General features: G+C 39.9%; 2 protein-coding genes across 7 annotated transcripts in view; both read left to right on the forward strand.

Moving 5' to 3' along the window:
• Nucleotides 1-18,244, forward strand: part of KIAA0368 (KIAA0368 ortholog) — an 83,862-nt gene extending 65,618 nt beyond the window's left edge. For 3 of the 6 annotated variants that reach the window (XM_006088030.3, XM_023753287.1, XM_023753286.1), the window contains 14 exons: nt 1,114-1,179; nt 2,349-2,438; nt 3,733-3,799; nt 4,347-4,438; nt 4,517-4,583; nt 4,768-4,959; nt 5,583-5,791; nt 6,536-6,579; nt 6,676-6,868; nt 9,902-10,040; nt 12,290-12,395; nt 12,598-12,686; nt 16,166-16,237; nt 17,962-18,244. In XM_006088030.3, the coding sequence (XP_006088092.1) occupies nt 1,114-1,179; nt 2,349-2,438; nt 3,733-3,799; nt 4,347-4,438; nt 4,517-4,583; nt 4,768-4,959; nt 5,583-5,791; nt 6,536-6,579; nt 6,676-6,868; nt 9,902-10,040; nt 12,290-12,395; nt 12,598-12,686; nt 16,166-16,237; nt 17,962-18,101 (1,566 nt within the window). In that variant the 3' untranslated portion in view covers nt 18,102-18,244. Of the gene's footprint in view, nt 1-1,113; nt 1,180-2,348; nt 2,439-3,732; nt 3,800-4,346; nt 4,439-4,516; nt 4,584-4,767; nt 4,960-5,582; nt 5,792-6,535; nt 6,580-6,675; nt 6,869-9,901; nt 10,041-12,289; nt 12,396-12,597; nt 12,687-14,664; nt 14,784-16,165; nt 16,238-17,961 lie in introns of those variants that run through there. The other 3 variants (XM_014455197.2, XM_014455195.2, XM_014455196.2) reach the window with 3 other exon arrangements.
• A 6,387-nt stretch (nt 18,245-24,631) lies between these two features.
• Nucleotides 24,632-25,605, forward strand: LOC102417272 (olfactory receptor 2K2). Its single transcript, XM_006088029.2, has one exon. It carries the CDS (start codon nt 24,635-24,637, stop codon nt 25,583-25,585), a length of 951 nt encoding a protein of 316 aa, XP_006088091.1. The 5' UTR covers nt 24,632-24,634; the 3' UTR covers nt 25,586-25,605.
• The last annotated feature ends 847 nt before the right edge of the window (nt 25,606-26,452 follow it).

A 26,452-nucleotide genomic window follows, 5' to 3' on the forward strand; every position in this document is an offset into this window, starting at 1 on the left:
TAAAATAGAATCAGACTATGAATGTTGTTCTGCAGCTTGCTTTTTGTAATTAACAAGATACCATGTTTGTAGCTATCGATCTATTACATTCTTTTTAATTCATGCCTAGTATGCCACAATGAGATGATTTTGAATTTTTGTAGGCTAGATTTTGTGGCATCAAACATTATGAATGTTCTATTTCCTCCATATCTTAAAGCCAACATTGAATGATATCAATCTGATAAGCAAGAATCATTGTTCTAATTTACACTTTCTGATTATTAGTGTTGTCCATTTTCTTTTCATACTATATTAGCTATTTTTATTTTTTCTATGAATTGTGTGTTTCTATTCCATGCCTGTTTTTGTACTTTTCCATTTGTCTTTATTTATTAGGACAGAGTGCCATGTAGATTGTAAATGTTTTTTCTCAGTTGACTATTTGATTTTTAACTTGCCTATGCTATGTAATAACTTACTGTCTTTTCCCTGGGTCTCTACTATTGTTGTTTCTTCTCCATTCTTTTAGCAGTAGTCTTGCCCCTTCCCAACCTTCTCGGTGTTGAGAATTAGGAAATATAAATTCTATTCCAGACTTTGCAGCTTTGGGCAAGTCACTGCCTTATTTTTCTTATTTATTATGTCCAGATAGTGTTAACCTCTCCTACAGCATAGCTATAGGAGAGCTAATAATTAGACTAAAATGCCATTGTAAATGAGAAGGCCCTTTACAAAGTTCAAGCAATAAATGTATGAATTTTCTTGTTGCTTAGACACATTTTTTAAAAACCTTAGGTGGAAATTTACTTAGTCTATTCCTTTACTTAGTGGATGGAGAACCTGAGGCCCAAGTAGGCTGGATGACTTGCTCAGAGCCTTACATGTTAATTTCTGAGGGCCGTTAATTTCTAAATATTGTCTGAATTTCTCACCTGTAGTGAGATGCTGCCTCTACAGGTAAATGGTTGAATGTAGGTCAAAAGGAATTAGAATTGGACGTATGTTTGACTTTGTTATATATATTATCTTTCAAAAGAGTCTTCAATTTGGCATAAAGCCCTTTTATGGGAGTGTGTGGAGGTTCTTCTTTGTTAATTGAATGTGCTGAGTGACTTCAGTTTCTGTTCTCAGGCTGCGATGGATAGTGCTCGACTCAGTGCTGCCAAATCCTCTCCCATGATGGAAACGATCAACATGGTCAGTGCCTAATGTAATGAGAGAGTTTAAGTGTGTTTGCTTACCTTAGAGTGTAATTGTTCAAAGTTTCTAGGTTACATTAAATGAAATAGAAATTTAAGGGAGAGTCAAACGGCTATTGTGACTTCAGTTTTTTCTTAGTATAGTTCTTTCTTCTTTTGTATTACTAAATGGAATAAATGATTTTTCAAATACTAGAATCCATTAGTCCAGAGTTGTGTTATAGGAGAACAATATATTAAAATATTTCTGTATAGATCTAGGTATCCTTTGGCCTACTTAGCAAGATTCAGATTTTTGTTGCTACCTGAGCATTGTCTTTGGGAAGACCTGGGGCAGTGTAGGCGGGACATATTCAGTGAAGCAGGCAGCATAAAGGTAGAGGAAGAGACCTGAGCAGTATTGATAGGTTTTTTTTAGTCATAGGAAGGGATTTGCAAAAAAGAACTGCTTAGCACCGAAGTTCTAAGTTCCTGGACTCTTAGATTAGGAGTCGCTAAAGTTGTCTCTGTTGTGCATACCCTAGAGTGGTTAACCCAGAGCGACTGGAAATAATTTTCCTAAGCAGATCACAAGCCTGGACAGAAGGAGATATTTTTTATGGTTTACTGGGAGACTGGCCAAAGTTTGGTCTAAGGATCTTATTTCTTAATTGGATTATTGGGAGGAAAAGAAAACTTAAATAGGAATAGTTAGCAAACACCTTATAGATGTGCTCTTTAATAATAGAATATACTTCATTGCATTGTAAAAAATATAGTGAAGCAAATCTGCTAAGAAATCAACTTTAATAAGATGGATTGGTAGGGCAGACCCACTGAAGACCAGTTTTAATGTAGGTCCTTATACTAAACATGGACTGACAGAGGAAGTAGGTCCAGCAAGATCCTTTTTTGTTGGATAATCATTATTAATTTTCTCCTTTAGAAAGTCAGTGTTTTTCATTATTTCTGTTTTGTTTATAATGCTGAACCACCGATGAATGGTTTTTGTTTACAGTACAATGATGGTTTTAACATTGAAATTGAAGCAAAATCAAACTAGCGATTTTTCAACTTCATGTCAAATTCAGTGGGTACATATTTGATTGACATGGGCAGTTTTTAATTGAAGGTGTGGTATGGGCTTTATTTTCTGAGGTTAACTTTATATTTATTCTTTTCCAAAAGTGCCTGCAATATCTTGATGTGTCGGTGCTGGGTGAGCTAGTTCCTAGATTATGTGAACTGATCAGAAGTGGTGTAGGTCTTGGAACTAAGGTACGTACGTGTATTTTTCACAAGAGTAATTCTCATTTGTTTAGGCCACAAAAATATAATAGCCACATGTTTGAAATTCATATTTTTTTTTTATAAAACCCAATATTTTAGGTTAACCAGTTTGTTTTTATGGTTGCATTAATAAATTAAGACATGTAACTAATTTAGGAAATGACATGTGACTTAATATTGTCCTTTTTAGTGGAGTCATTTCTGTTCCCTAGGGGCTGTGTACATGCCCTCTGGGTTCTCATTCATTATCGCTTATTAATGGGAATGCTCATCCATTAATAAGTTATCAGGTGTGGTTGTTTTTAGGTGGGGATTAGCATTTTCACAGCACTCAGCAGGTGTTTGGATAGGAAAATGTCTTTCCAAGATTTTTCAAAGATCAGACCCTACCCCCACACTCTAAAAACAAGCAAGTCACATTTTTTTTTTCCTCTTGACAAATTAACGCTTGCCTTTTAAAACTTTAGCATTTATAGATCAGGGCAAGTTAAAATTTGTCCTAAGCTTACCACTCAGAGATCATTGCTGTTAATATTTCCAAGTGTTTCCTTCCAGCTGCTTATTCTTGCATGTGTCTTCCACAGCGTCCTCTTTAATGGGCATATGATATTCTGCTGTGTGGCAGTAACATCATTTATTTCTTTCTTTATTTGTACATCATTTCTTTTAATCCATCAAAGAACATCTGATTTGTTTTCAGCTTTTTTGATATTAAACAAAGCATGTTATGAATGTCTTGGGACACATGTGAAGCTATTTCTTATGGTTAAATTTCTAGAACTGGAAATGTTAGAACAAGGATGGACAAGATGACATATGTTGCCCTCCCAAAATATTGAATCAGTTTTCTTTTATGGAAAAAAAAATTTTTTTATTGATTTTTAGAGAGAGAGGAAGGGAGAGGGGGAGAGAGATCGAAACATTGATGAGAGAGAAACATCAATTGGCTACCTCCTACGGGGATTGAGCCCGAAACCTGAGCATATGCCTTGACCGGGAATCGAACTGGCGACCTCCTGGTGGATGATGCTCCAACAACTGAGCCACACTGGCCAGGGCCAGTTGCAGTGTATGAGAGCACCCATTTTCCTCCTGGAGGTTTTGAAAAAAAATCTCTGCATGGCTAATTTAAAATAAGAGTTTTCCTCTTTCCAGATTGATTCATGGAGGGGCTGTTAGACTTTGTATATTTTATCTTTAAATCTTCGACACCCACCTAGAACAAAGGGTTTCAGAGCGCTGTGACCATCAAATTTAGACCTTTGCCTTTGTAACCCTGTAGGGAGGCTGTGCCAGTGTCATTGTGTCATTAACTACTCAGTGTCCCCAGGACCTAACACCTTACTCAGGTGAGTTTGTCAAAACTGTGCGTAGTGATATTTTTCTATGGCCATGTCTTGTGTGACAAGATTTAAAAAAAATAATAATTATTATCATTCTGACATGCTTGTGATCCTGTATACTTTTTCTCCCTCTTCCTTTATCTCTTTGTTTGCAGGAGTAAAGGATGATCAATTTTAGCAAGTTTTATAAGTGTTTGATTATTTCTCAGTGGTACAAGAAGGTGAAAGTATCTGTCATCCTGTAGGATTTGTTTACTGTATAGCTCATTTTACATCAGCAATTTTCTCTTCTTACATTGGCCCCTAGGTGGGCCTAATGAACTTTTTGTACCTAATTTTCATTTTTTCAACTTCCTTCACAATGTTCTAGACACAGATGAATTTTAAATTTTATATCAGGCAAATGGACAGTACAAATATAATATACAAGGGCTCTAAACTACCCTGGAATAAATCAGGTATTAATTGCAGGGTTAAGTTTGTTTTAGTTGTGGGGACAGAGCAAACCATTTGGTCAACCAAGTGCCAGATTTTTCTCCTTTATTTCTGATAGGTAAACTTATGAGTGCTTTACTTAGTGGCCTGACAGATCGGAACAGTGTAATTCAGAAATCCTGTGCATTTGCTATGGGCCATTTAGTTCGGGTGAGTTGAATTTCTTACCTAGTTAAGTAATTACACTTAGATAATTACACAGAAATGACAGTATTGTCTCTTTTTCAGACCTCACGGGATAGCAGCACCGAGAAACTCCTGCAGAAGCTCAATAGCTGGTATATGGAGAAAGATGGTACCTTTTAAATATTTATATTATTTTAAATTTAGATGTTAACAACCTAATCTGATTTTATGTGCTTTGCTAAGAACATTTCTAATTGATTTTACTGTGGTCCAGATTGAGCAATAGTCTATTTAGATTAGTTACCCTTAAAAACAGTATCATAAGGATTGTGTTTTTTTCTGCTTCTCTTCAGAACCCATCTACAAGACCTCTTGTGCTTTGACTATTCATGCTATTGGACGCTACAGCCCTGACGTATTGAAGAACCACGCCAAAGAAGTTCTGCCTTTGGCATTTCTAGGCATGCATGAGATTTCTGATGAGGAGAAATCAGAAAAGGAAGAATGTAACTTATGGACTGAAGTGTGGCAGGAGAATGTACCTGGTTAGTAAACAGTACCTATGAATTAAACTTATTTCTTAAGAATCACAGCTGGGGTTTTTACTCGTATTTTTCATTCATAAACTCCTGTAGCTCCTTTCCCAGGACCTTAATAGCATGTGTCCCGTTTGCTTTTGAGCCTCTATCCCAATTGCTGAGTTCTCAAGGTTGGCGCTCAGAGCTCTTCTCTTTCCTCTCTCATTGCTGCCCCCGTGCAAGAGTAGGAACGCTGCCCCAGAAGAGTAGAGTTTTACTTATTTTAATTGAGAGTGAAGAGTGATTTTGTGTTGCCTTAGAGCATTATATAGAGTAGTGCTTCTCAAACCACCCTCCCTTTTTTTTTACCTGGACGCACGCACATCAATGGAATGAGGACTATTGGCATGATGCCCTCATGTACGTACCCAAGTACATGAAGTCCTGCGGTTGTAGAGATATATCACAACACCACCTGCTTTCTCTCCCTATTACAGAGTGGCATAATGTAACCATTAAGAATCACTGCTTTAGACTGTGGTCACTGACTTTTTCAGACTTGGAAAAGGAAAAGCAGTAATTTATTTTAATTTTAATTTTTATTTTTTGGTCACTTAAAAGTTGCTTTAATTTTGCCGTTTGTAACCTAGGTTCCTTTGGTGGCATTCGGTTATACCTGCAGGAGTTGATTGCTATTACCCAGAAGGCTTTACAGTCTCAGTCCTGGAAAATGAAAGCCCAGGGTGCAATTGCCATGGCATCAATTGCAAAGCAAACCAGCTCCCTAGTACCTCCATATCTGGGAATGATACTGACCGCATTACTGCAAGGCCTCGCTGGAAGAACATGGGCAGGAAAGGTAAAGGAACCACTCACGCCCTGTTAAATCTAACGTATCCTTAAAGGGTGATGACTTCGTCTTCCATTTCTTACAAAAATTAGAGTCTGGTTTTGTGAGACATCAGATGGATTGTTTTTGTGAACCAGATTTTCAAAGTGCAACCCATGTGTCCTGAATACTGCATAGTAATGCTGGAGATTGATTTTTTAATTACCATGTTTAGCTTTTTAAGATAAGTCTTAAACCAGTGACCTCCTGCACAGATCAGGATTGGGCATATGTGAAATTGAATAGCAAGGCAGGCTGTCCAAACCTGGACCTGAGGATGCTCATCTCTGGGCCTATGAATGAGTAACAGTCATTTTTCATACAAGGGCAGTAGTAGTATACTTACAGTGAGCACTCAGCAGGGAAAATGAGATTGTGGCAGCATGAAACAATCTATTTGATGCTGTAAACGTCAGTGTTGGCCAGTGCAGTACCAGAGAAGAAGAGCTGGGCTAGGAGCAGATTAGTTCTAACTCCATAGTCCACACTTCTGCCTGTGTGACCTTGGGCAAGTCAGCTCTCTAGGCTTTATGAAATGGAGAGAAAGGCAGTTGTTCTGCATCTGTGGGTGTACTTATTAAACAGTAAGAGCCTAAAGATAAGATGACTCTGGTTAATTTTTATTGTCATAGTTATGAAATTGTAGTCATAGTGCAAAGAATGTAAATGACAAATATATGTGTAATAGCATTCTCTCATTTTTCAACCCTTTAGGAAGAACTGCTGAAAGCCATTGCCTGTGTGGTGACAGCTTGCAGGTAAATGTTCTGTTAGTGAAGATGCCATTTCTTAAACTGAACCCAAGAGTGGCGGCCTTTATTAACTGTTGTGATGCTTTTGTATGGGTCCTGTAGTGAAGAGCTGGAAAAGCCTGTGCCAAATCAACCCAGCACAAATGAAATTCTCCAAGCTGTTCTCAAGGAGTGCTGCAAAGAGAACCCCAAATACAAAATTGTAGCAATCAGCTGTGCAGGGGATGTCTTGAAGGCCACCAAAGAAGACAGATTCCAGGAGTTTTCTGACATTGTCATACCTCTCATCAAGAAGGTAATGACCACCTGTATCCTCTCAGGTCTGGTTTCTACTTCAAAAATGAAAAAGAAAAGATTTTTCTGTGTTCTGTTTGCGTATTTTATTTTAGGATTAGTGTAGCTGCAAATAGCAGAAAATCATTGTCCTCATGGTCCACAGTGTAGCTACATTCCAGACAGGTGATGGCAAAGCTGAAGAAAGAATGAAGGATCAAAGTAGGCATGTCAGTGCTTTCTTAAGGAGAGTTCCTGGAAATGCTGCCTGGCATTTTCACTTCTATCCCATTGGCCAGTACTTAGCTGAAATCTGGCTGCAGGTGCATTCTCGGTGTCCATTAGTCCTTCATGGGAGAAGGGGACAATGGTTAGCTTTATTTTATTTATTTACTAGAGGCCCGGTGCACAAAAATTTGTTCACTCGGGGGGTGGGGGGGAGGTCCCTCAGCCTGGCCTATCCCCTCTCGCAGTCTGGGACCCCTCGGGGGATGACCACCTGCTGGCTTAGGCCTGCTTCCTGGGGGGATTGAGCCTAAGCTGGCAATCAGACATCCCTCTGGCAGCCTGGCAGCCCTCGGGGGATGTCCACTTGCCAGCGGGGAGCAGACCTAAGCTGCAGTTGGACATCCTTAGCGCTGCTGAGGAGGCAGGAGAGGCTACCACCACCACCGCTGTACTGGCAGCCATCAGCCTGGCTTGTGGCTGAGCAGAGCTCCCCCTGTGTGAGTGCACTGACCACCAGAGGGCAGCTCCTGTATTGAGCGTCTGTCCCCTGGTGGTCAGTGTGTGTCATAGTGACCAGTCATTCCCAGTCTTTCTGCTGTTAGGGTCAGTTTGCATATTACCCTTTTACTATATAGGATAGAGGCCTGGTGCACGGGTGGGGGCCGGCTGGTTTGCCCTGAAGGGTGTCCCGGATCAGGGTGGGGGTCCCGCTTGGGTGCCTGGCCAGCCTGGATGAGGGGCTGATGGCTGTTTGCTGCTGGTCACACCCCCTTCAGGGTGGGGGTCCCCACTGGGGTGCCTGGCCAGCCTGGATGAGGGACTTATGGCTGTTTTCAGGCTGGCCACACACGCTTTAGGGTGAGGGTCCCACTGGGGTGCCTGGCCAGTCTGGGTGAGGGGCTGAGGGCCATTTTCAGGCTGGCCTGCAACTGAAGCTCCCAGCTCTCCTTTTTCTCTTTTCTTTTTTTATTCTGGGATTTATTTACCTTCTATAATTGAAACTCTGTTGCCTTCACTGGCGCTCCCAGCTCTGAGGCCGCGGCTGGCTGAAAGCAGGTATCTGGGGTTTGTTTAGCTTCTATAATTGAAACTTCATTGCCATCCTGCTTGCTCCAGCTCTGAGGCCGTGGCTGGCTGAAAGCAGGTATCTGGGATTTGTTTAGCTTCTATAATTGAAACTTTGTTGCTTTTGGAGCTCAGAGCCGGGCCGCGGCAGGCGGGGAACCTTGGCTTCCTCCATCACTGGAGCAAGCAAACCTCCTGCTCGCTTCAGCTGCGTGGCTGCCGGCCGCCATCTTTGTTGGCAGTTAATTTGCATATCTCACTGATTAGCCAATGGGAAGTATAGCGAGGTACGGTTAATTACCCTTTTTGTCTTTTATTAGATAGGATTTTATTTTATTTTATTTTTTTTAATATATTTTATTGATTTTTTTACAGAGAAGAAGGGAGAGGGATAGAGAGTTAGAAACATCGATGAGAGAGAAACATTGATCAGCTGCCTCCTGCACAGCCGCCACTGGGGATGTGCCCGCAACCAAGGTACATGCCCTTGACTGGAATCGAACCCGGGACCCTTCAGTCCACAGGCCGACGCTCTATCCACTGAGCCAAACCGGTTAGGGCAGGATTTTAAATATATTTTTATTTATTTCAGAGAGAAGGGAGAGGGAAAGAGAGATAGAAACATCAATGATGAGAGAGAATCATTGATTGGCTGCCTCCTGACTGCCCCCACTGGGGATTGAGCCAGCAACCTACGCATATGCCCTTGCCTGGAATCGAACCTGTGACCCTTCAGTCCACAGGCCGACACTCTGTCCACTGAGCCAAACCAGCCAGGGCTGGTTAGCTTTATTTTTAAAACAAAGCAGAAAGATGAGTTTATTGCACGGGTTTTGACCTGCAAGCCAAGAAACTCTAGGCTACAGGAGTGGACATTGGAATGAATGGTCTCTGTCATACAGGGTGGGGCAAAACTGGGTTTACAGTTGTTCATATGGAAAATAATACAATAATTAATAAGTGCTAATATAAGAATAACCTCTATGTTTTGCATACTCACAACTGTAAACACACTTTTGCCCCACCCTGTAGTTACAATAAGCTTTGCCTTTTAGCTTGTGCAGAAGCCACCCCAGCCTCCTAGAGTGAAGACAGGAAGCTCAGTATGTCACTGTTAATGGCCTCTGCCATTTAATGAGGGGCATAGAGTTTGATCCAAAACAGACTTCAGTTTCATTTGGAAAATGAAATACTTGTTTTTAAAGAAATAAGGGTATAGTTTCACTATTTTTTGTGACACATGAAATTGTTTAAATAGCATTCTTATTTCTTGTGTGGCTGCTAATTTATAGTTGCTTTCTTTGAGTAAAAAGGCTATTTAAATAACATTACCTACATAATAGATTTGGAAGACTTATATTTTAAATTGATGATATTTCGAGCTAGCTGGATGAGTCACTTCCAACCTGTTTCCTTCTTATAGGAGTTTGGATTTAGATCATTACCAAGTTCTTTCATCTTTAATTCCATGATTCTAATGCAAGTATTTTTATGTGGTGCTCAAAATACTACATATACAGTGTTTATTTTCCACTTTGCCTCAGATTTCCTTGAAACGATTTCCCATATTTATTAGAAGATGTAGTATCCTGTTACAAATTCTTTTTAGAAATAGGAAAACTCAGGCTAGAGATTTAGCATTTAATTCTTGGTTAACATCTCCTACTTTGGCACCCTGATTGTTTTAATAGTAAACCTGTAACTTTGAAAAAAATTACATTTTGCTTTCCTTTTTTCTTGTTTTTTTGGGGACATGTTCTAGAACTCGCCTGAAAGCATTGGAGTCCGGACAACCAAAAATGAAGACGAGAATGAGAAGGAAAAGGAGCTGCAGCTGGAATCTCTGCTAGGAGCCTTTGAGAGCCTGGGCAAAGCCTGGCCCCGAAATATGGAGACTCAGCGTAAGCACCAGAACCTGCACTTGAAGAAGTGCTGTAACCAGAGGTTACTTATTGAGAGCAGAGATGTTCTGAGTGACAAGTTATTGTTTCTTGTACCTTCTGACTGATTAATAGAATTATCCAACACAAATTTTACTCCTACATTGGCACATAATCCTATTGTATTAGTTTGTTAGGGTTGCTATAACAAAGTACCGCAGACGAGGTGGTTTAACCAACAGAAATTCATTTTCTCACAATTCTATTTGAGATCAGGGTGTCAACAGTGTTGGTTTCTTCTGAAACCTCTCTTGGCTTGTAAATAACGATCTACAGTGCATCCTAATCTCTTATGAGAACACCAGCAATATTGGATTAGGGCCCACACTCATGATCTCTTTAAAGATGCTGTCTCTCAGTACAGTTGTTCTGAGGTTCTTAGGATTAGGACTTAGTTATGAATTTGGGGGAACGCAATTCAGCCCTTAACACCCATGATTTAATATATATATAGTTTGACTGTAAAAAGAATTCTCTTACTCTTCTTTGTGATACTATTTGCTGAGCAATCCACAGAATATATTAGTGGGGTCTCTTCATCTCGGAAATTAATGGCCTTGTAAGTAAACAAATCTTTAATTAGCAAGTGAAATCTCTGTTTCACTGAGAACCTTGAGACTTTTTGAGAGATTTTCAGAATTGGACTTGTATTTCTAAAGGGTTAAGTAGATGAGCAAACTAAACCTTTTTTTGTTGGATTAGGTTGCAGTTAGGAGTCTTGACTGGGCCTTGAACTTGGGAATCAGGCTGCTCTGAAGTTTGCCTTCTGTTAGTTTCTGCAGTGTTTCCCCCCCCCCCCCCCCCGACATCTTAATATGCTTGAATGTTATTAAAAAAGTATGTTGATTATTTGTAATTGGATATGTCTGAAATCAGATTTAAGATTGTCTCTGACCCTTGTTATTCTTTTGTGAACTTTTAAAAGTACATTTGCCATGTATAGGAAGGATTTTCCAAAAGATATGTATTTATAAATGGTCTTATGTCTTGGCATTATGTTATGGGCTGCAGTGGAAGTCTACTTTTTTTTGACACCATTAGGGCTACTGACTTTTTCTTGAATAGGGTAGAAAAAGTAGGGAATTTATATAAAAACTAGTGGCCCGGTGCACAGATTCGTGCACATTGAAAGGAAATTAATTAGAGGAAAGATTCGTGCAGTAATTATGTTACTGCAAAAAATTACATGTCAAAATAGTATATATAATATAGTATTATAAAATTAAAACATGTGTGTGATAGGCAGCAGCGAGAGCTTTACATGTATCGCACATGCACGAGTCGTTTATTTTTAAATGGCCAGTGCGCATCGGTCGGACAGACAGACGGACGGTTGGTCACTTGGCCTTTTATATATATAGAAGATGATACATACCCAAAGCAGTTTATTTTAGTGTAAGGCATAGAAATGTATATTCATTTGCCAATTATTGAGGGGAAGGCCAAGCCTTTGAGAATTGAACTGTTACACATTGACTTCTCATACATCTTACTCACAAGGTATCATCTACAATTTCTGAGTTCTGTTTCTTTATTGTAGAAAAAGAGGCTAAAATCTCTTATGCAGCAATTCCAGTGCAGAATTCTTGTAGATTTTTACTGCCATCTATCTTTACATATGTGAATCAAACTAAAAATAATGACTTTATTGCGTTTTATACACCTATTTCATCAGTTAGTGTACTATAATTATATAATTATAATTGCAAGTGCAGTTGGCATGACTGGTTTGGGATAGAGCTGCTGTCTGTTGGTAAGCCCACAACATGCGGAAGCTCCTGCGTGTCCCCAGGAGCTCCCGCCTGCAGAGTTCTGCTTCCTTGTCATTCAGGATGTTCTACAGGGAAAGGGAGTGTGGTTAAGATTCAGTGTCAGTTCCTTGGAGAAGGATACTGCTTTGAAAATGAACATTTATAAACAGTTACACAGGACCTTCATGGGGGAAGTTCTGATCAGGGAAATTTGTTTGGGAATTGGACACAAAGTCAGCCTGTAGTTTTGTTTGTTTGTTTTGAAATTTCATGGCTTTAACTAAAGTCATTTGTTGTTTTATTTTTTCCTCCTTTTCCCTCTTTTTTTCTTTCTCCCTATCTTCCACCCATCTCTGCCCCTCTGTCCCTCTCCATTTTTGTCTCTGTCCCTCACTCGCTCTGTCTTTTGCTCCTTCACACTCCCTGTCCTGCTCTGCCTCATTCTGTCTTTCTTCCCAGGTTGTTATCGGCAGGAGCTATGCAAATTGATGTGTGACCGGCTAAAACTCAGCACATGGAAAGTGCAGCTAGGAGTCCTACAGTCAATGAATGCCTTTTTTCAGGGGTAATTTGCTTCATAGTTCATTTATTTCGTCCTTTTCCCCTTAGCATTTTATATGTAATCAATGAAATTCCTTTAAATTTTAAAACTAAATGCTAGAGTGACATCATAAAGTGATACATGCAGATAGAAATTATTTGTGCCAGAAAGGTTTTGGAATATTTCTTAAAACTGGCATCTGTATCTTGCTTTCTGATTTTTATAGATTAATGCTTTTGGAAGAAGAACATGCAGATCCTGAGGCTTTGACTGAAATTCTCCTTGAAACTTGTAAATCAATCACATATTCTTTAGGTGAGTGTGATAAACTGACATTGATAAGGGGTCCTGATTTTAAAGATCAGGGAGCTAAGCTTCAAATATTTTCTACCTTGTGCTAGGAACTAAGTTTATGGAACTATTAAACTATCCTATTTAATATACTCTGTATGCCCAGACTGAAATATATTAACCTGGAACTATAATTTAGGATTTTAACTCCTAGATTAGAAAAACCTTTGTGATAAGTATTTTAAAAAAACTTCTACTTGGAAATAATTTTAAACTTACAGAAAAGTTGCAATAATAGTACATATATCCCACATATGAAATCATATGATTCTTGACTTTTGCTGTAGGACTCATTTTGCTAGGCATTATATTCTCAAGATCCATCCGTGTTGTCGAAATGGCAGTATTTCATCTTTTCTTACGGCTGAGTAGTATTCCATTGTAATATGTACTACATCTTTATCCAGTCATCTGTCGAGGGACATTTCGATTATTTCCATGTGTTCACCACTATGAATAATGTTGCAATGAACATAAGGATACACACGTCTTTGCGAATAAATGTTCTCAAATTTTTCAAGTACATACCCAGAAGAGGAGTTGCTAGGTCATATGGTAACTCTATTCTTAATTTTTTGAGGAATCTCCATAGTAGCTGTACCAGTTTACATTCCCATCAGCAGTGAATGAGGGTTTCTTTTTCTCCACAACCTTTCCAACACTTATTTTACTTGTCTTGTTGATAATAGCCATTCTAACAGGTGTGACATGTAGTTAATGAAGCTAAGCATATTTTCATATATCTGTAGGCCATTTGTATGTCTTCGTGGGAGAAGTGTCTTTGGGTTGTTTGTTTTGTTGTTGTTGAGTTCTATGATATAAAACTGAAAGCAACAAATGAACAAACAAGACAAGTAAAAACTCATAGCTCCGGCCAGGTCGGTCATTTCGTTAGAGCATCGTTTCCATTTGCCAAGGTTGTGGGTTTGATCCCTAATCAGGGCACATGCAAGAATCAACCAATGAATGTATATGTGAAACAACAAATTGATGTTCCCCAATCCCCTCTAAATCAATGCAAGAAAAAATAACCACACCAAAAAACCCTCATAGACACAGACAACAGGATGGTGGTTACCAGAGGGAAAGGAGTGTGGGGGAGAGATAGTAGAGGGTAAAGGGGGTCCAATATATGGTGACCGAAGGAGATTTTACTTTGGGTGGTAAATACAATACAATATACAGATGATGTATTATAGAATTGTATACTTGAAAGCCTATATAACTTTGTTAACCAAAGTCACCCCAATAAATTTAATTTTTAAAAGCTAGCAAAAACAAACAGAAACCTGAGCTCAGTGACTTGCCAGGCTGAGCTCTCAGACATGGATGACACTGCCCCTGGGGTGGGAAGGTTGGGCTGCCATGAAGAGGGGTGACTTTTCCATCAGCCTGTGCCTCGGTTTCCCTCCTGTCCCATTGTGAGGGACCCAGTCAAGATATTAAATAAAATAGTACATATAATACCTATATATCTTTTAACCAAAGCTGCCTGTTAACATTTTGCCCCATTTACTTAATCATTACTTCTATATACATATTTTTCTTGAACCATTTGAAAGTATATTGTTTATGTCACACCCCTTTACCTCTAAATTTTTCAGTGCCCGTTCTCTTACATCACCTCAGTACAGTTACCAACTTTAGGCAGTATAATGATGCAATTTTAAAAATCAAATTCTTTACTGTTCATGTTCTAGGTTTTCCGTGGACTCAGAATGTTTTTTATAGAATTTCCCCCCTCCCCTCCATTAAGGAATTTCAGTCCAGGATCATTTATTGAATTTAGTTGTTATATCTTTTTATTCTTCTTTAATTTGGAACACTTCCTCAGCCTTTCTCTGGCCTATATGACATTGACAATTTTGAAGAAAAGTCTCCCCCTATCTTTTTTAACTGGAAGGTTTCTCATGGTGTTTGTCTCATGTTTCCTCCTGATTAGATGCAGGTCATGACTTCCCAGTTGGGATACTCCCTCCATAAGTGACGTGCCTCACATCAAGAGGCACACAGTGTCCATCTGCCCTCACTGGCGATGTTAATTTTGATTACCTGGTCAAGGTATATTCAGTTTTCTCTACCTTCTAGTTAATATTCCACCTCACCCCCCTCGTGTCTAATAAGCAGCCTGTGGGAAATACTTTAAGACCATTTAGATAACCTGCTCTTCTTCACAGCTGTCTGAGGAAGACACTTCAGGCCATGCAGGCATGCTGCTCCTCTCCAGAAGGCCTAGACCTAGCACGCATCAAGGTTTCTTCCTGAACCCGTTCTCACTGAGACGGCTTTCTAACTCCAGCCTCCCTCACATTTACCTTTTGACAGCTGGCATCCTCATAAGCAAGACCCCACCCTCTCCCTATCTCTATTATCGATACTGATTCATGGATTCCTTTTCCCCCAGTTGGTTTATAATTAATTATTTTTCTTAATTTGTTGCTCATATGGTCGCAGATTTGGCCAGTGGAGGCTCCTTCAAGCTGACTCCTGTGTCCTGTTGACAGGTCACCGTCATTCTTACAGGCCCTTCTGTACTTTGTAACGAGCAGGATGTTATAAGCCAGGGGTGGGCAAACTTTTTGACTCGAGGGCCACAATGGGTTCTTAAACTGGACCGGAGGGCCGGAACAAAAGCATGGATGGAGTGTTTGTGTGAACTAATATAAATTCAAAGTAAACATCATTACACAAAAGGGTACGGTCTTTTTTTTTTTTAGTTTTATTCATTTCAAACGGGCCGGATCCGGCCTGCGGGCCGTAGTTTGCCCACGGCTGTTAAGCTCATCTTGTGCTTTCCTTGCTGTGAGTTTGGTTGTGTTAATTTTTTCAGTAGACAATTTCACCGTGAACTAGATGCTGATCTAGAGCAGTGGTCGCCAACTGGTGGTCCACGGACCACTGGCGGTCCATGAGGTCTGAAAGGTTGGCAACAGCTGATCTAGAGTAGACACTAAGGAAGTATGTTTTAGTTGTATAGCGTGCTTTTGGATAAAGAACTGGCAGTTAAGAAACTGGTCTTTACAGGGTCCCAGGCAGATGTCTGATTTTGCCTTCACCCTGGGTTGTGTAATGTTCTTTGTTAATTTGAGGTCATGCAAACCTAAAGACCCTTCTTAGGTATTATGAGGAGATGCATATGTGTTTAAGTAGTGTCTTTTGAATTCCCACTGCTAAATTGGGTCCTTTAAATATTGCCATTTAGTGTGGTGATTGATACATTCGGCTGACATTTTTTTTTTAAGCAAGGAATGTGGGCACATAGCACATTTCAAGTATTTAATGATAGATAACCCGGAAAGGGAAGCTTACTTCAGAAAAGGTGTGTCTTTCCCTGAATTTGTCATTTCTTAACATCTTTCAGTAACATTAACTTAATCTTGGAGCTTTTGTTTCGAAGGCATATAAAACAAGTAATGTGCACTATGTGATTTTTTTTTCCTTAGAAAATAAGACGTATTCGTCTGTGAGAACAGAAGCTTTATCTGTGATAGAATTACTGCTTAAAAAGCTTGAAGGTGAGTTCCTGATAGTTCTGATTGGAAAACCGGAAAGCCAGGATATTTTATGGCATATGTTTTAGAAATTATTTTCTGTTTTTAATAAGCACATGCTCTAAATTACAAATTTATGGACATCCAAGTGGGACAGACAAAGCTAAAACCCTTAAATTTTATTAAAGTGTTTAAATTTTATGAAGCTGTAGTTATCTTCGAATAATAGTTTTTGTTTCCAGTGTGAATCCTGATTTAATCTTGGTTATTATGGCATGTGGTTGACAGTGCATAGTATAGCTCACTGTCCGCATGTAAATAAACAGAATGACACACTGAAAAGTGGAGTTGGGAAAGCATTTTAACAATTATCCACCCGACTCATCTAATTTGATAGCATTTTCTTAATTCTATTTTTTCCTGTTTTTCTTTTTTTAACCTTCTTATAAAGAAGATTTCTTCTAGTGGCTGTGGTAAACGAAAACATTTTCTCCAGTGGTATATCTGTTACTAATTTTAAAAGGAGGCCTCTTTTTTTCTTTTCTCTTCTTTTTTTTTTATTATTTTAACTCCAGGGAATAGGGAAGAAGAAGCAGTTTTCTCCAGGTCCTGTATATTTGAAATTTTTACTTCTTTATTTTTGCTTAACATTTAAAGGACCTCTCGTAGGGCTCCATAAAACAGACTTTTTAGACTCAGTAACACTACACACCTTGTAATCCCTTTTTTCTTTGTTGAAATGCAAGAGCAAGGCCCCTCATCAGATCACTGAATTTGCACTGTTTGCCAAATATGCATGAATGTATTCTAGGTGAGTAAAATGAGGCTAAATGGTGAGGTAACATGCCAAAACCACATCACTAGAAAGTGGCAGAACCTCACAAATAAGACTTAGGATCTTTACTTTGAGTTTCTCTGATGCTCCCCTTAAAGAAAGGAATAATAAATTATCATCTGTTGAAACTGACTGTGCAATTTTGAAATTTGTTCAAGATTTTTTTAACTGAACAAACATCTATACTAATAAAAGGGTAATATGCTAATTAGACCAGACATCTTCTGGATGTCCTTCCAGATAAAGCCACAGTGGCGGGGGCTGAGGGGCGATCAGGCCGGCAGGGGAAGGTAGTTATGGGCAATCAGGCCGGCAGGGGAGAGCAGTTAGGGGGCGATCAGGCCGGCAGGGGAGCAGTTAGGGACATCAGGCTGGCAGGCAGAGGTGCTTAGGGGCGATCAGGCAGGCAGGCAGGTGAGCAGTTAGGAGCCAGCAGTCTCGGATCGAGCCTAAACTGGCAGTCAGACATACCCCGAGGGGTCCTGGATTTGAGAGGGTGCAGGCCGACTGAGGGACTCCCTTCCCCCCATGCACGAATTTCGTGCACTGGGGCTCTAATATCTTATAAAGAGGCTTTTTGTGTTGTTGATGATGGCCTTTTGGTCACTTTGTACTTTGCCTTGATACTTCCTACTTATCACTTTGTTTCAGCATCCCTAGATGCTTTTCATCCCACTAATACTGGGGGCAGAGGATGGGACTCCCTGATATGCTCTCAGGTTATTGTCAGTAATTAGGGTTTGAGACGACTGTTGAACCCATGATCATTATATCTTAAGTTGTTATCAAGTGGTTGCTTTGCATTTATTTTGGGGATATGATGTATGGAGGAAAAGCAGAACGACTAGTTTGGTTTTTTATGCTTGCTTGTTCTATGAGGAATCTTTTTTTTCTTCTTTCTCTTTCCATTCAGAGTCTAAACAGTGGGAAAGTTTGACATCTGAGTGCAGAACGCTCCTGATTGAATCTTTAGCAACTATGGAGACAGATAGCCGACCTGAGCTAAAGGAAAAAGCATCATTGCTGAAGAAAACACTTGAAAATTTGGAATAATTTAGAAGTGGAAGAAACAAACAAGTGCCATGTTCATTGTGATGAAATTGGTGGTATTCTTTGAAAAACCAAGTGGGAAAAGTAAAGATTAACTGTAGCATGCATCATTCCTTGGCTGAAATAAAAACAAAAAATGCCTTAAATTTTGTTCTTATTAGCTTTATTTTATTTGATGTTTTAAAAGTATCTGGGCTGAGTGAGCTTAATGAAACATGGATGTTTGAGAGGTGGTTGTTGGTAAAACTGATGGAAATAGTTATTAGAAGATTAAAGCTGTTACTAAAGGGATAAACAACGTTGTAGAGAAGCTGGATAACAATCCTAGAACCGCATCTACATTGAGTGAAGTTACTTCAGGAAGGGGCTCTGTCATCACATAGGTGAACCCCCTCGCTTCACACCCGGAGACATAGGCTCTGTGCTGACGGCTTCCTTTCTGCGGCCTGTGCTAAGGCCAGGACCCCGGGGTTGGGTGACCTGCCCGGGAAATTTTCTTTTACAACCTTCTGCCAATCAGTGCTAACCCTGACCTAACAGAGAAACAAGAACTGAACTGACATCACTGGGTTCTTGAAATTCATAAGTCATTTGTTAGATTATTGGTTTTTAGAAAGTAATTGTTTAGCATCTTTCTTTATGGGTTGAGAGGGAGAATTTGGTCCCCATGTGATAGTTCTGATTGTCCTTTAAAAAAAAAAAAGCCTTACCTGAGGACATGTTTTTCATTGATTTTAGAGAGAGGAAGGAAGAGAGAGAGAGAGAGAGAGAGAAACATCAATCGATTGCCTCCTGTACACACCCCGACTGAGTATTGAACCCCAAACCTCAGTATGTGGCCTGACTGGGGATTGAACCCAGGACCTTTCAGTGTACAGGACGATGCTCCTACCGAGCCGCACTGGCCAGGGCTGATTGTCCTCCTTTCACGGGCAGATGCAGGTAGGTTAGGGCAAGACTGATCATTCTGTCCGTCTATGGTTGCGTATTTTGCAAAACCCAAACCAACAACAAAATCATGACTGTTGATTTAGACCATTTATAATCTCAAAACCATAAAAGCACCGTAAGATTTTATACTCACTTTTATACTAACAGTATGACTTTAGGATAGAAAGGAAAGCATTTTAATTTGCCATCTGGGAATAACTTGGTACTGTTCAAAGTAAATAATTACAGCTAGAGTTTCTTCCTTTCCTTCTGCTGCTCATGCCCCTGCCTAAGGATGTAGGGTAAGGGGAAAAACAAGTGTAACGAAGGTGTTTAAGGTAAACTGAGAACACTAGCTCACCTTGGATTCCAAGCACAAAATTGGCTTATACTCAATATTGCCCTTTACTGACATTAACACCAGGGTTAAAATTTCATGTTTATTTTTTGTGTGGTTTCTATTGAGCAATGTATTTCAAACTTTCTTGACTGCGACCAAGAATAAAAATAACTTTTCACAATTGACCCAGAACTGTGTGTGTGTGTGTGTGTGTGTGTGTGTGAGAGAGAGAGAATATAAAATCGTTAACTGAAATATTTTGTGAAATAATTCAGACTGTTACTATGTGTGATATACTTTGATCCCTCCTCCACCTCTACTGTTTTTAATGCTCACTAAATTTATTTCCTGACGCATAAATATAAATGGGTTGCTATTCACAGTTTGAAAAACAGTGCATAGGTAGTACCTAACCTTGGCTGTATATGCTGTGTTCTGGGGTTGCTTCTGATTGGGAAAGGGGTTTACAAAGAAAACTTAAGTGTTTATTTCCGAAACGTGTTCTTAGCTGATACTGAATATAATTGTGAGCTTTAGTAGCATCATGAGTTTTAAGGAACCTATCGTGAACTTCCACTTGAGAAGACTTTTGCTTTAGGGCAAATCAACTTTGGATGTTTTTCGGAAAGCTTATGGCCTCCCAGTGTTTTCCTGATCAGTACTCCTCCTCCACCAAGTGCCCTCTGACTTGCATGTTCAGTCCCTGGGACGCTGTTCCTAGGCAAGAATGCAGGGGAGGCCAGGTGTTATCAGAAACTAAGAGTGTAAGGGCAAGAACTGTGCTCTAGGCCCATATGAAATGTTAAAGCCTCATCAAATTTTATGCTTTTAAACATTTTGTTATTTAATATTGGGAATTTCCCATGGTGCTGAGAGAGGTGCTAAGATACTTGAACCTTAGTGCTAGTGAATTAATTTTTTTTAGCTTTCTAAGCACATTTCTAATTTATATACTTAATGCCTTCATCTTAACCAGCCAAGTCATCTGCACAACGAGTAATGCTGAGTCATGGTCTCCCGGTGCAGCTTGTGTGTACGTGTGTGTACATATTTATGTAAAAGGGTGAAGAACAGAGTGTGTGATTGTGGAGTGTTGATACTGGTGAACAAATGGGAGAAGGAACCGTGTGTGTTTGTCTTCTGCCTTCATTTTCCAAAGCTATCTGGAACAGGTTTTTATAATCCACTCCCCCACCCCCCCAGGAATATTGTGCCACTTGTCATACAAGCGACTGATTGAGATAGTCTAATGACTAAATTTCTTATTCCTGGAATAAGTACACTAGATATATCTTCATAAATCTATCGATACATGGAAAGGAGGTACCTGAAGTTTGGCAGTTGGTCAAAACAATGAAAGTAGTATAACATTGTCTTTTTGGTGGTAAAGAGCAGCAGTTTCTTTAATGTTTGTGTCCAATTTCTAATTGCCGGTGTGTCTGCCTGTGATCCAGTTTACCTGCACAATAAAGCGAACTGCCACCAACCCCCATGGCTTTCTCCTGCCATCTTTTCCTTGTGTATTTACTAAGAAGAAAAAGAGAAGAAAAAAGATGTGACCATGTTGATCTAGAAGCAATTGCACTGTGTGAACACTGTCTGCCCCTGGCGGGAGTTTCTGCCGGTCCCGCCACAATGTATCCATGCTGCTTGTGAAGTACAGGGACTTACTTTGACCTTGGCGCTCATTGTAATGTACAAACTGTTGTTAATGGATGTATATGTAACAGATTTTTGTATTTTATATTCAAAGTCTTCATAGAATCCTCTGCAATATGTACTGGGCTAGCTAAGCATGTGATAGTCTTATTTGAGAGGAAAATCCTACCCATGCCCAGAAGGTATGAAGTAAATAAAAGCTGCATGACCAGTTCTTCTGAAGTAGTGCATTGATTTTTACTGGGTCTCTAGGAAGAGTTTAGCTTCCAAGGTATTTGGCTAGTTATACTGGAAAAACCAAAAAAGGCCCAACAGCCTGCCTCTGCTTAGCTACCTCTGCTGATTCACCATTAATTCCAGAGTATGCTTAGAGTCTTTTTTGAGTCATCTTGGGAGAAGCCTTTATGGGCCCCTCTATATGTTTGTACTCACTTAATTCCATCATAAAATGTATAAAATCTGAGGGCTTTAAAAAAAATTTTTTAAATTTACATTTTTATATATTTCAGAGAGGAAGAAGAGAAACATGAACAATGAGAGAGAATCACTGATCGGCAGCCTCCTGCACACCCCACACTGGGGATTGAGCTCACAACCCAGGCATGTGCCCTGACTGGGAATCGAACCGTGACTTCCTGGTTCGTAGGTCCATGCTCAACCATCTGAGCCACATCAACGGGCGACCCTTCTATCATTAATTGTGGGCCATACTTTACTGTTTAATATGTGACAAATCTAGAAATCCTATTCCCCTCCCATTCCAGAGTTGCTGTTATCTTTTCTTACTTCCTGAACTAATTCTGTAAAGTCTCAATTCTTTATTGTATGTGCCCCCTGAAGCCTCTGCTCAGTTAGCTTAGTGATCAGGTAATGATTTGACAGATTTCCTTAAATTTCCTGTACCCATAAGTTCTCCATTCTGATAACTACTGTTCCTCTGAAATCCAAAGCTCCATTACCCAAGATTTGATTCCTGTCAAGGGCACATGCCCAGGTTGCAGGCTTGATCCCCAGTACGGTGTGTGCAGGAGGCAGCTATCAATGATTCTCTGTCTCTCTCCCTCTCCCTTCCTCTCTGAAATCAATAAAAATATATTAAAAAAAAAAGAAAAAGAAAAAAGAACCCAGTATCTGGATATTAGGTGTCCGTTGCTACTGAGGGTTCATTGCTTTAAGGCCCTCTCCATAGGGGCATATTGGATAAAATTTCTGGTTACTTGTTGGGGCAAGTAGTTTAAAGAGTAAATTTTCTTCCTGTGATCTCTGAAAACTAGGGAGTCAGTTTCAAAAATGAAACAATATATATGTTAGAATTCTAGGGATATCTATTCTCTATATACTGTTAAATATTATATAGTGCAATCATTGAAGGAGAAAAATCTTGATCTAGCTGGGATGGATAGGAAGGAAAGAAAACTTTATTTTTATGGGTTCTTTGAAATTCTTTTGGGATAACTCGTTCCCTCTCTGTCTCAACTTTTAAAAGTTTGATATAATTGGATCTTTGGGACATTATCCCTGAAGGATCTGAAGTTTCAAACTGCTGCAATATAGAGCTGCTGAACTTTAAATTGTTCAGGGACAGTAGGTATTCCCCAAAACAACAGAGGATTTAAATTTACACAGTATTTCAGTTGCTATCCTTTGATATTTTTAGTTAGGGAGGCAACAGTCAATACTTTAGAAAGAAATGAATTGCCCTGATGATTTTTACATTTTACATTTTTAACGTGGATGCATTTATTCTTCCTTGCACTTAGCTAACTTTATGAAGTGCATCTTAAAACAAGATTTGGAGTTGTTGACAGGGAATTCAGGTCAGAGGACCCATTTTTCTTGGCTACTATTTTTAAACAATAAAAAGATCAAGTCCCAGACAACTGGGCTGATTTTTCATTCTAAAATAAATAAATAAATTGTGTTTTCTTTTTTTTTTAATCCTCACCCAAGGATATGTTTTTATTGGTTTTTAGAGAGAGAGAAAGGAAGAAGAGAGAGTGTGTGTTGCCTCCTATACACACCCAACCAGGGATCGAACCTACAACCTTTGAGTGTATGGGACAGTGCTCCCACTAATTGAGCCACCCGGCCAGGGCAAATTATGTTTTCTTTGCTAGTTTTAAAAATTTTTTAAAGTTTCTTTAATAAAATAATCTCTTACAATAAAATAATAAGACTTTTATAGAGAATTTGTTAAATATAAAATTTGGCAGAGAAATCCCTAAAAATAATCTAACAAATGAATAAGAAGTAACTACTGTGATGTAGAAAAATGAAGCTTTTAGGAAGAAAAGCAAAAACTCTGCTGCCCAAGTACCACAGAGGGCGCTAACACGGACAAGTACCCCCTGGACACCAAACAAGGTATCAGTGTTACTGATATAGTGTGTGGACCTGCAGTGTAAGCTGCTTAGGGACTGACGACTACAACAAACACACCAACAAAAATGAAAGGACTGGCTAATAGGCTGGATGAGATTCCATGGAACAGAAGTCAAAGATGCTAATGGAATGTGAGTCAAAAGAATTCTGTAATATCTGAACTGTTTGAAGAATATTGTGCCCCATCTACGGTACTTTTAAAATCTGGAGAACTGGGAGACAAGTGATAACATTGATTGAAATTGAGAAACGGGGGGAAAACGTCAGTGATGAGAAAGTGGAGACTGAAGTATTAAGATAAACCATGTAATGGAGGAGTTTGTCTATGAAAGGGAGAGCAAAAATAGGGTGGCAGTTAACACAGGTAGCATGACAATGAAGGGAACTTTTAAGAACAAGTGTATTTGAAAATAGCCAGGAAAGAACTCGTGGGGAAAGGAAAAAGGTCGAAGGTGATAAAGGGCAACGCCATTGCAAAAGCAAGGGAAGTTTTAGCAATTATTTTTGTTAATAATGTGAAATGTCAAAAGAAATAAAACCTATACAAGGGGCTGTATCAGTTTTTAAACGAGGTGGGTTATTTTGTGGGACTTGTGAACTGGCTCTTAATATAATCAAGACAAATATCTGCAGTGCTTCAATCAGGATCATTATTTTTGGAACAAGTATATAGACCTCCAAACTGTGAGTTGGAAAGGACAGAGGTAATGTAGACCTGGAACTGCATAGGTGTTAGTTTGAAATTCATTGATTTGTTTCTTTCAACATCCCTCCTCGTCCAGTGAGGATCATTACTGGTTTTTATTGTGCAAATGTGCTTTATTTGCCTCATTTTCTGGCTTACTTTTCTAATTTGTGCTCAATACCTTACTCAGTGCCGATTCATATTTCCACCAAAACTTTACTGAAAACCTTCTGTGGGTCAAGCACAGGATTATGAGTTGAGGTTAAGTAGTATATGTGTTGATTCTTGTTTTCAAACTCACTCTTGTCTAAATTTTGTTGTGGAAGCATCAACTGTTTATGTAGACCATCTTGTTCTTCCTTTAGAACAATACATCCACTCTCCTTTGATTTCTTTTCGGTAAAATTGTGTTGATTATAGTGAAGATAAGTTTGAAAGTGTTTTCCTAACTAAAAGAACATTCGACTTGATCCACCTCTTTATGTTCTCAGATGAAATGAAGAGAATAATCCTAGAGTAACTGCAGGTGCAAAAAAGGAGATGCCAGGAGAAAACCTCACCACCTGGAGCTTTTTCTTCCTGGAGGGTTTCTCTAAATACCCGAAGTTGGAGATCGTTCTCTTCGTCTTCAGCCTTGTGATGTATCTGGTCACCCTCTTGGGAAACAGCACTCTTATTTTAATCACCATCCTGGATTCCCGCCTTCAAACCCCCATGTACTTTTTCCTTGGGAACCTCTCTTTCATGGATATCTGTTACACATCTGCCTCTATTCCCACTTTGCTGGTGAACCTGTTGTCATCCCGGAAAACCATTGTCTTTTCTGGGTGTGCTGTACAGATGTATCTGTCCCTTGCCATGGGCTCCACGGAGTGCGTGCTCCTGGCCGTGATGGCGTATGACCGCTACGTGGCCATTTGCAACCCCCTGAGATACCCCATCCTCATGAACAGGCAGGTCTGTGTGCAGCTGGCCACCGTGTCCTGGGTGACCGGCTGCCTGACCGCCCTGCTGGAAACCGGTTTTGCTCTGCGGATGCCCCTGTGTGGGAATCTCATCGACCACTTCACCTGCGAGATCCTGGCGGTGCTGAAGTTGGCCTGCGCCAGTTCCCTGCTCATGGACATGACCGTGCTGGCGGTCAGTGTGCTCCTCCTGCCCATCCCAATGCTCTTAATTTGCATCTCTTATGTCTTCATCCTGTCCACGATTCTGAGAATCAGCTCCGCAGAGGGGAGAAACAAGGCGTTTTCTACCTGCGGGGCCCACTTGACCGTGGTGGTCTTGTATTACGGGGCCGCCCTCTCCATGTACCTAAAGCCTTCTTCATCCGGCTCCCAACAGATAGATAAAATCATCTCTTTGCTGTATGGCGTGCTCACCCCTATGTTGAACCCCATAATTTACAGTTTAAGAAACAAGGAAGTCAAAGATGCTATGAAAAAGCTGCAGGACAAAATATCATCGCATCAAACACATGAAAGGATCTGACTGGGGTCCTTCCATGTGTACCAGGAGCTCACCCCTGGCAGGGCTCCCAGGGAAATTCTAGACCAAACACTCACCCTCAGAACACTGACTTGATCGCTGGTTCCATAATCTTCCAGCTGCGAGATATGTGTGCGCAGAGTCATGGCCTGTGGGCAACAGTAGATTCCAGCTTGCATTTAGTACTAGTTTCTGTATTTGTGTTTCATGGCTGTGAGAGGTTTTGGGCTGCAGGCATCACACATTCGTTCCAGAAGGAAACTTGAATAAACTTAGAATCAGTGAATGTTAGAGCCAGAAGAAACTTGGACGTCTTCTCTGCCCTAAATCCTTTCTCAGATGAGGTGGGAGCATAAGGAGACAAAGAAATAATAGATGATGCGAAGGAGAAAACAGAGTCAAAGACAGATTAAGAGACTTGTTCTGTGTCACGCAGGTGCCGAACTGGAAGCGCAGCCCTCCTCCTTCTGTCTTCCTCCCTAGAGCTTGTCCTGCCAAACAGTGGTGGCTCCCTCATTCGCCCTTCTTTCCCCAAACTCCTGGTTAAAACTCCCTGACTTCCTGAGTAAGGCACCCGGCACCTGCTTGATTTACCCACCCTCAACCTTGCTTTTCTAAGCACGCAGATACTATGCCAGTGTACCACCCATACGCCAGTTGAGACTTTATGTGTTTGTGTGTTTTTCTTCATTGGATGATTGACTTCACAAGGGCAAGGATTCCTATAATTTTGTATTTTGGGGGTTTATAGTAGGGATTCAGTGACCTAATAAATCTATCAGCTTTACACTAGTCATTTTATTTGAGAAGTACCACTTGTGAAAATTATGAAGAAGAAACAACATGAGCAATGAGGTATATTGCTTTATA

Source organism: Myotis lucifugus, unplaced genomic scaffold (assembly GCF_000147115.1).
Source record: "Myotis lucifugus unplaced genomic scaffold, Myoluc2.0 scaffold_43, whole genome shotgun sequence".
Lineage (NCBI taxonomy): Eukaryota > Metazoa > Chordata > Mammalia > Chiroptera > Vespertilionidae > Myotis > Myotis lucifugus.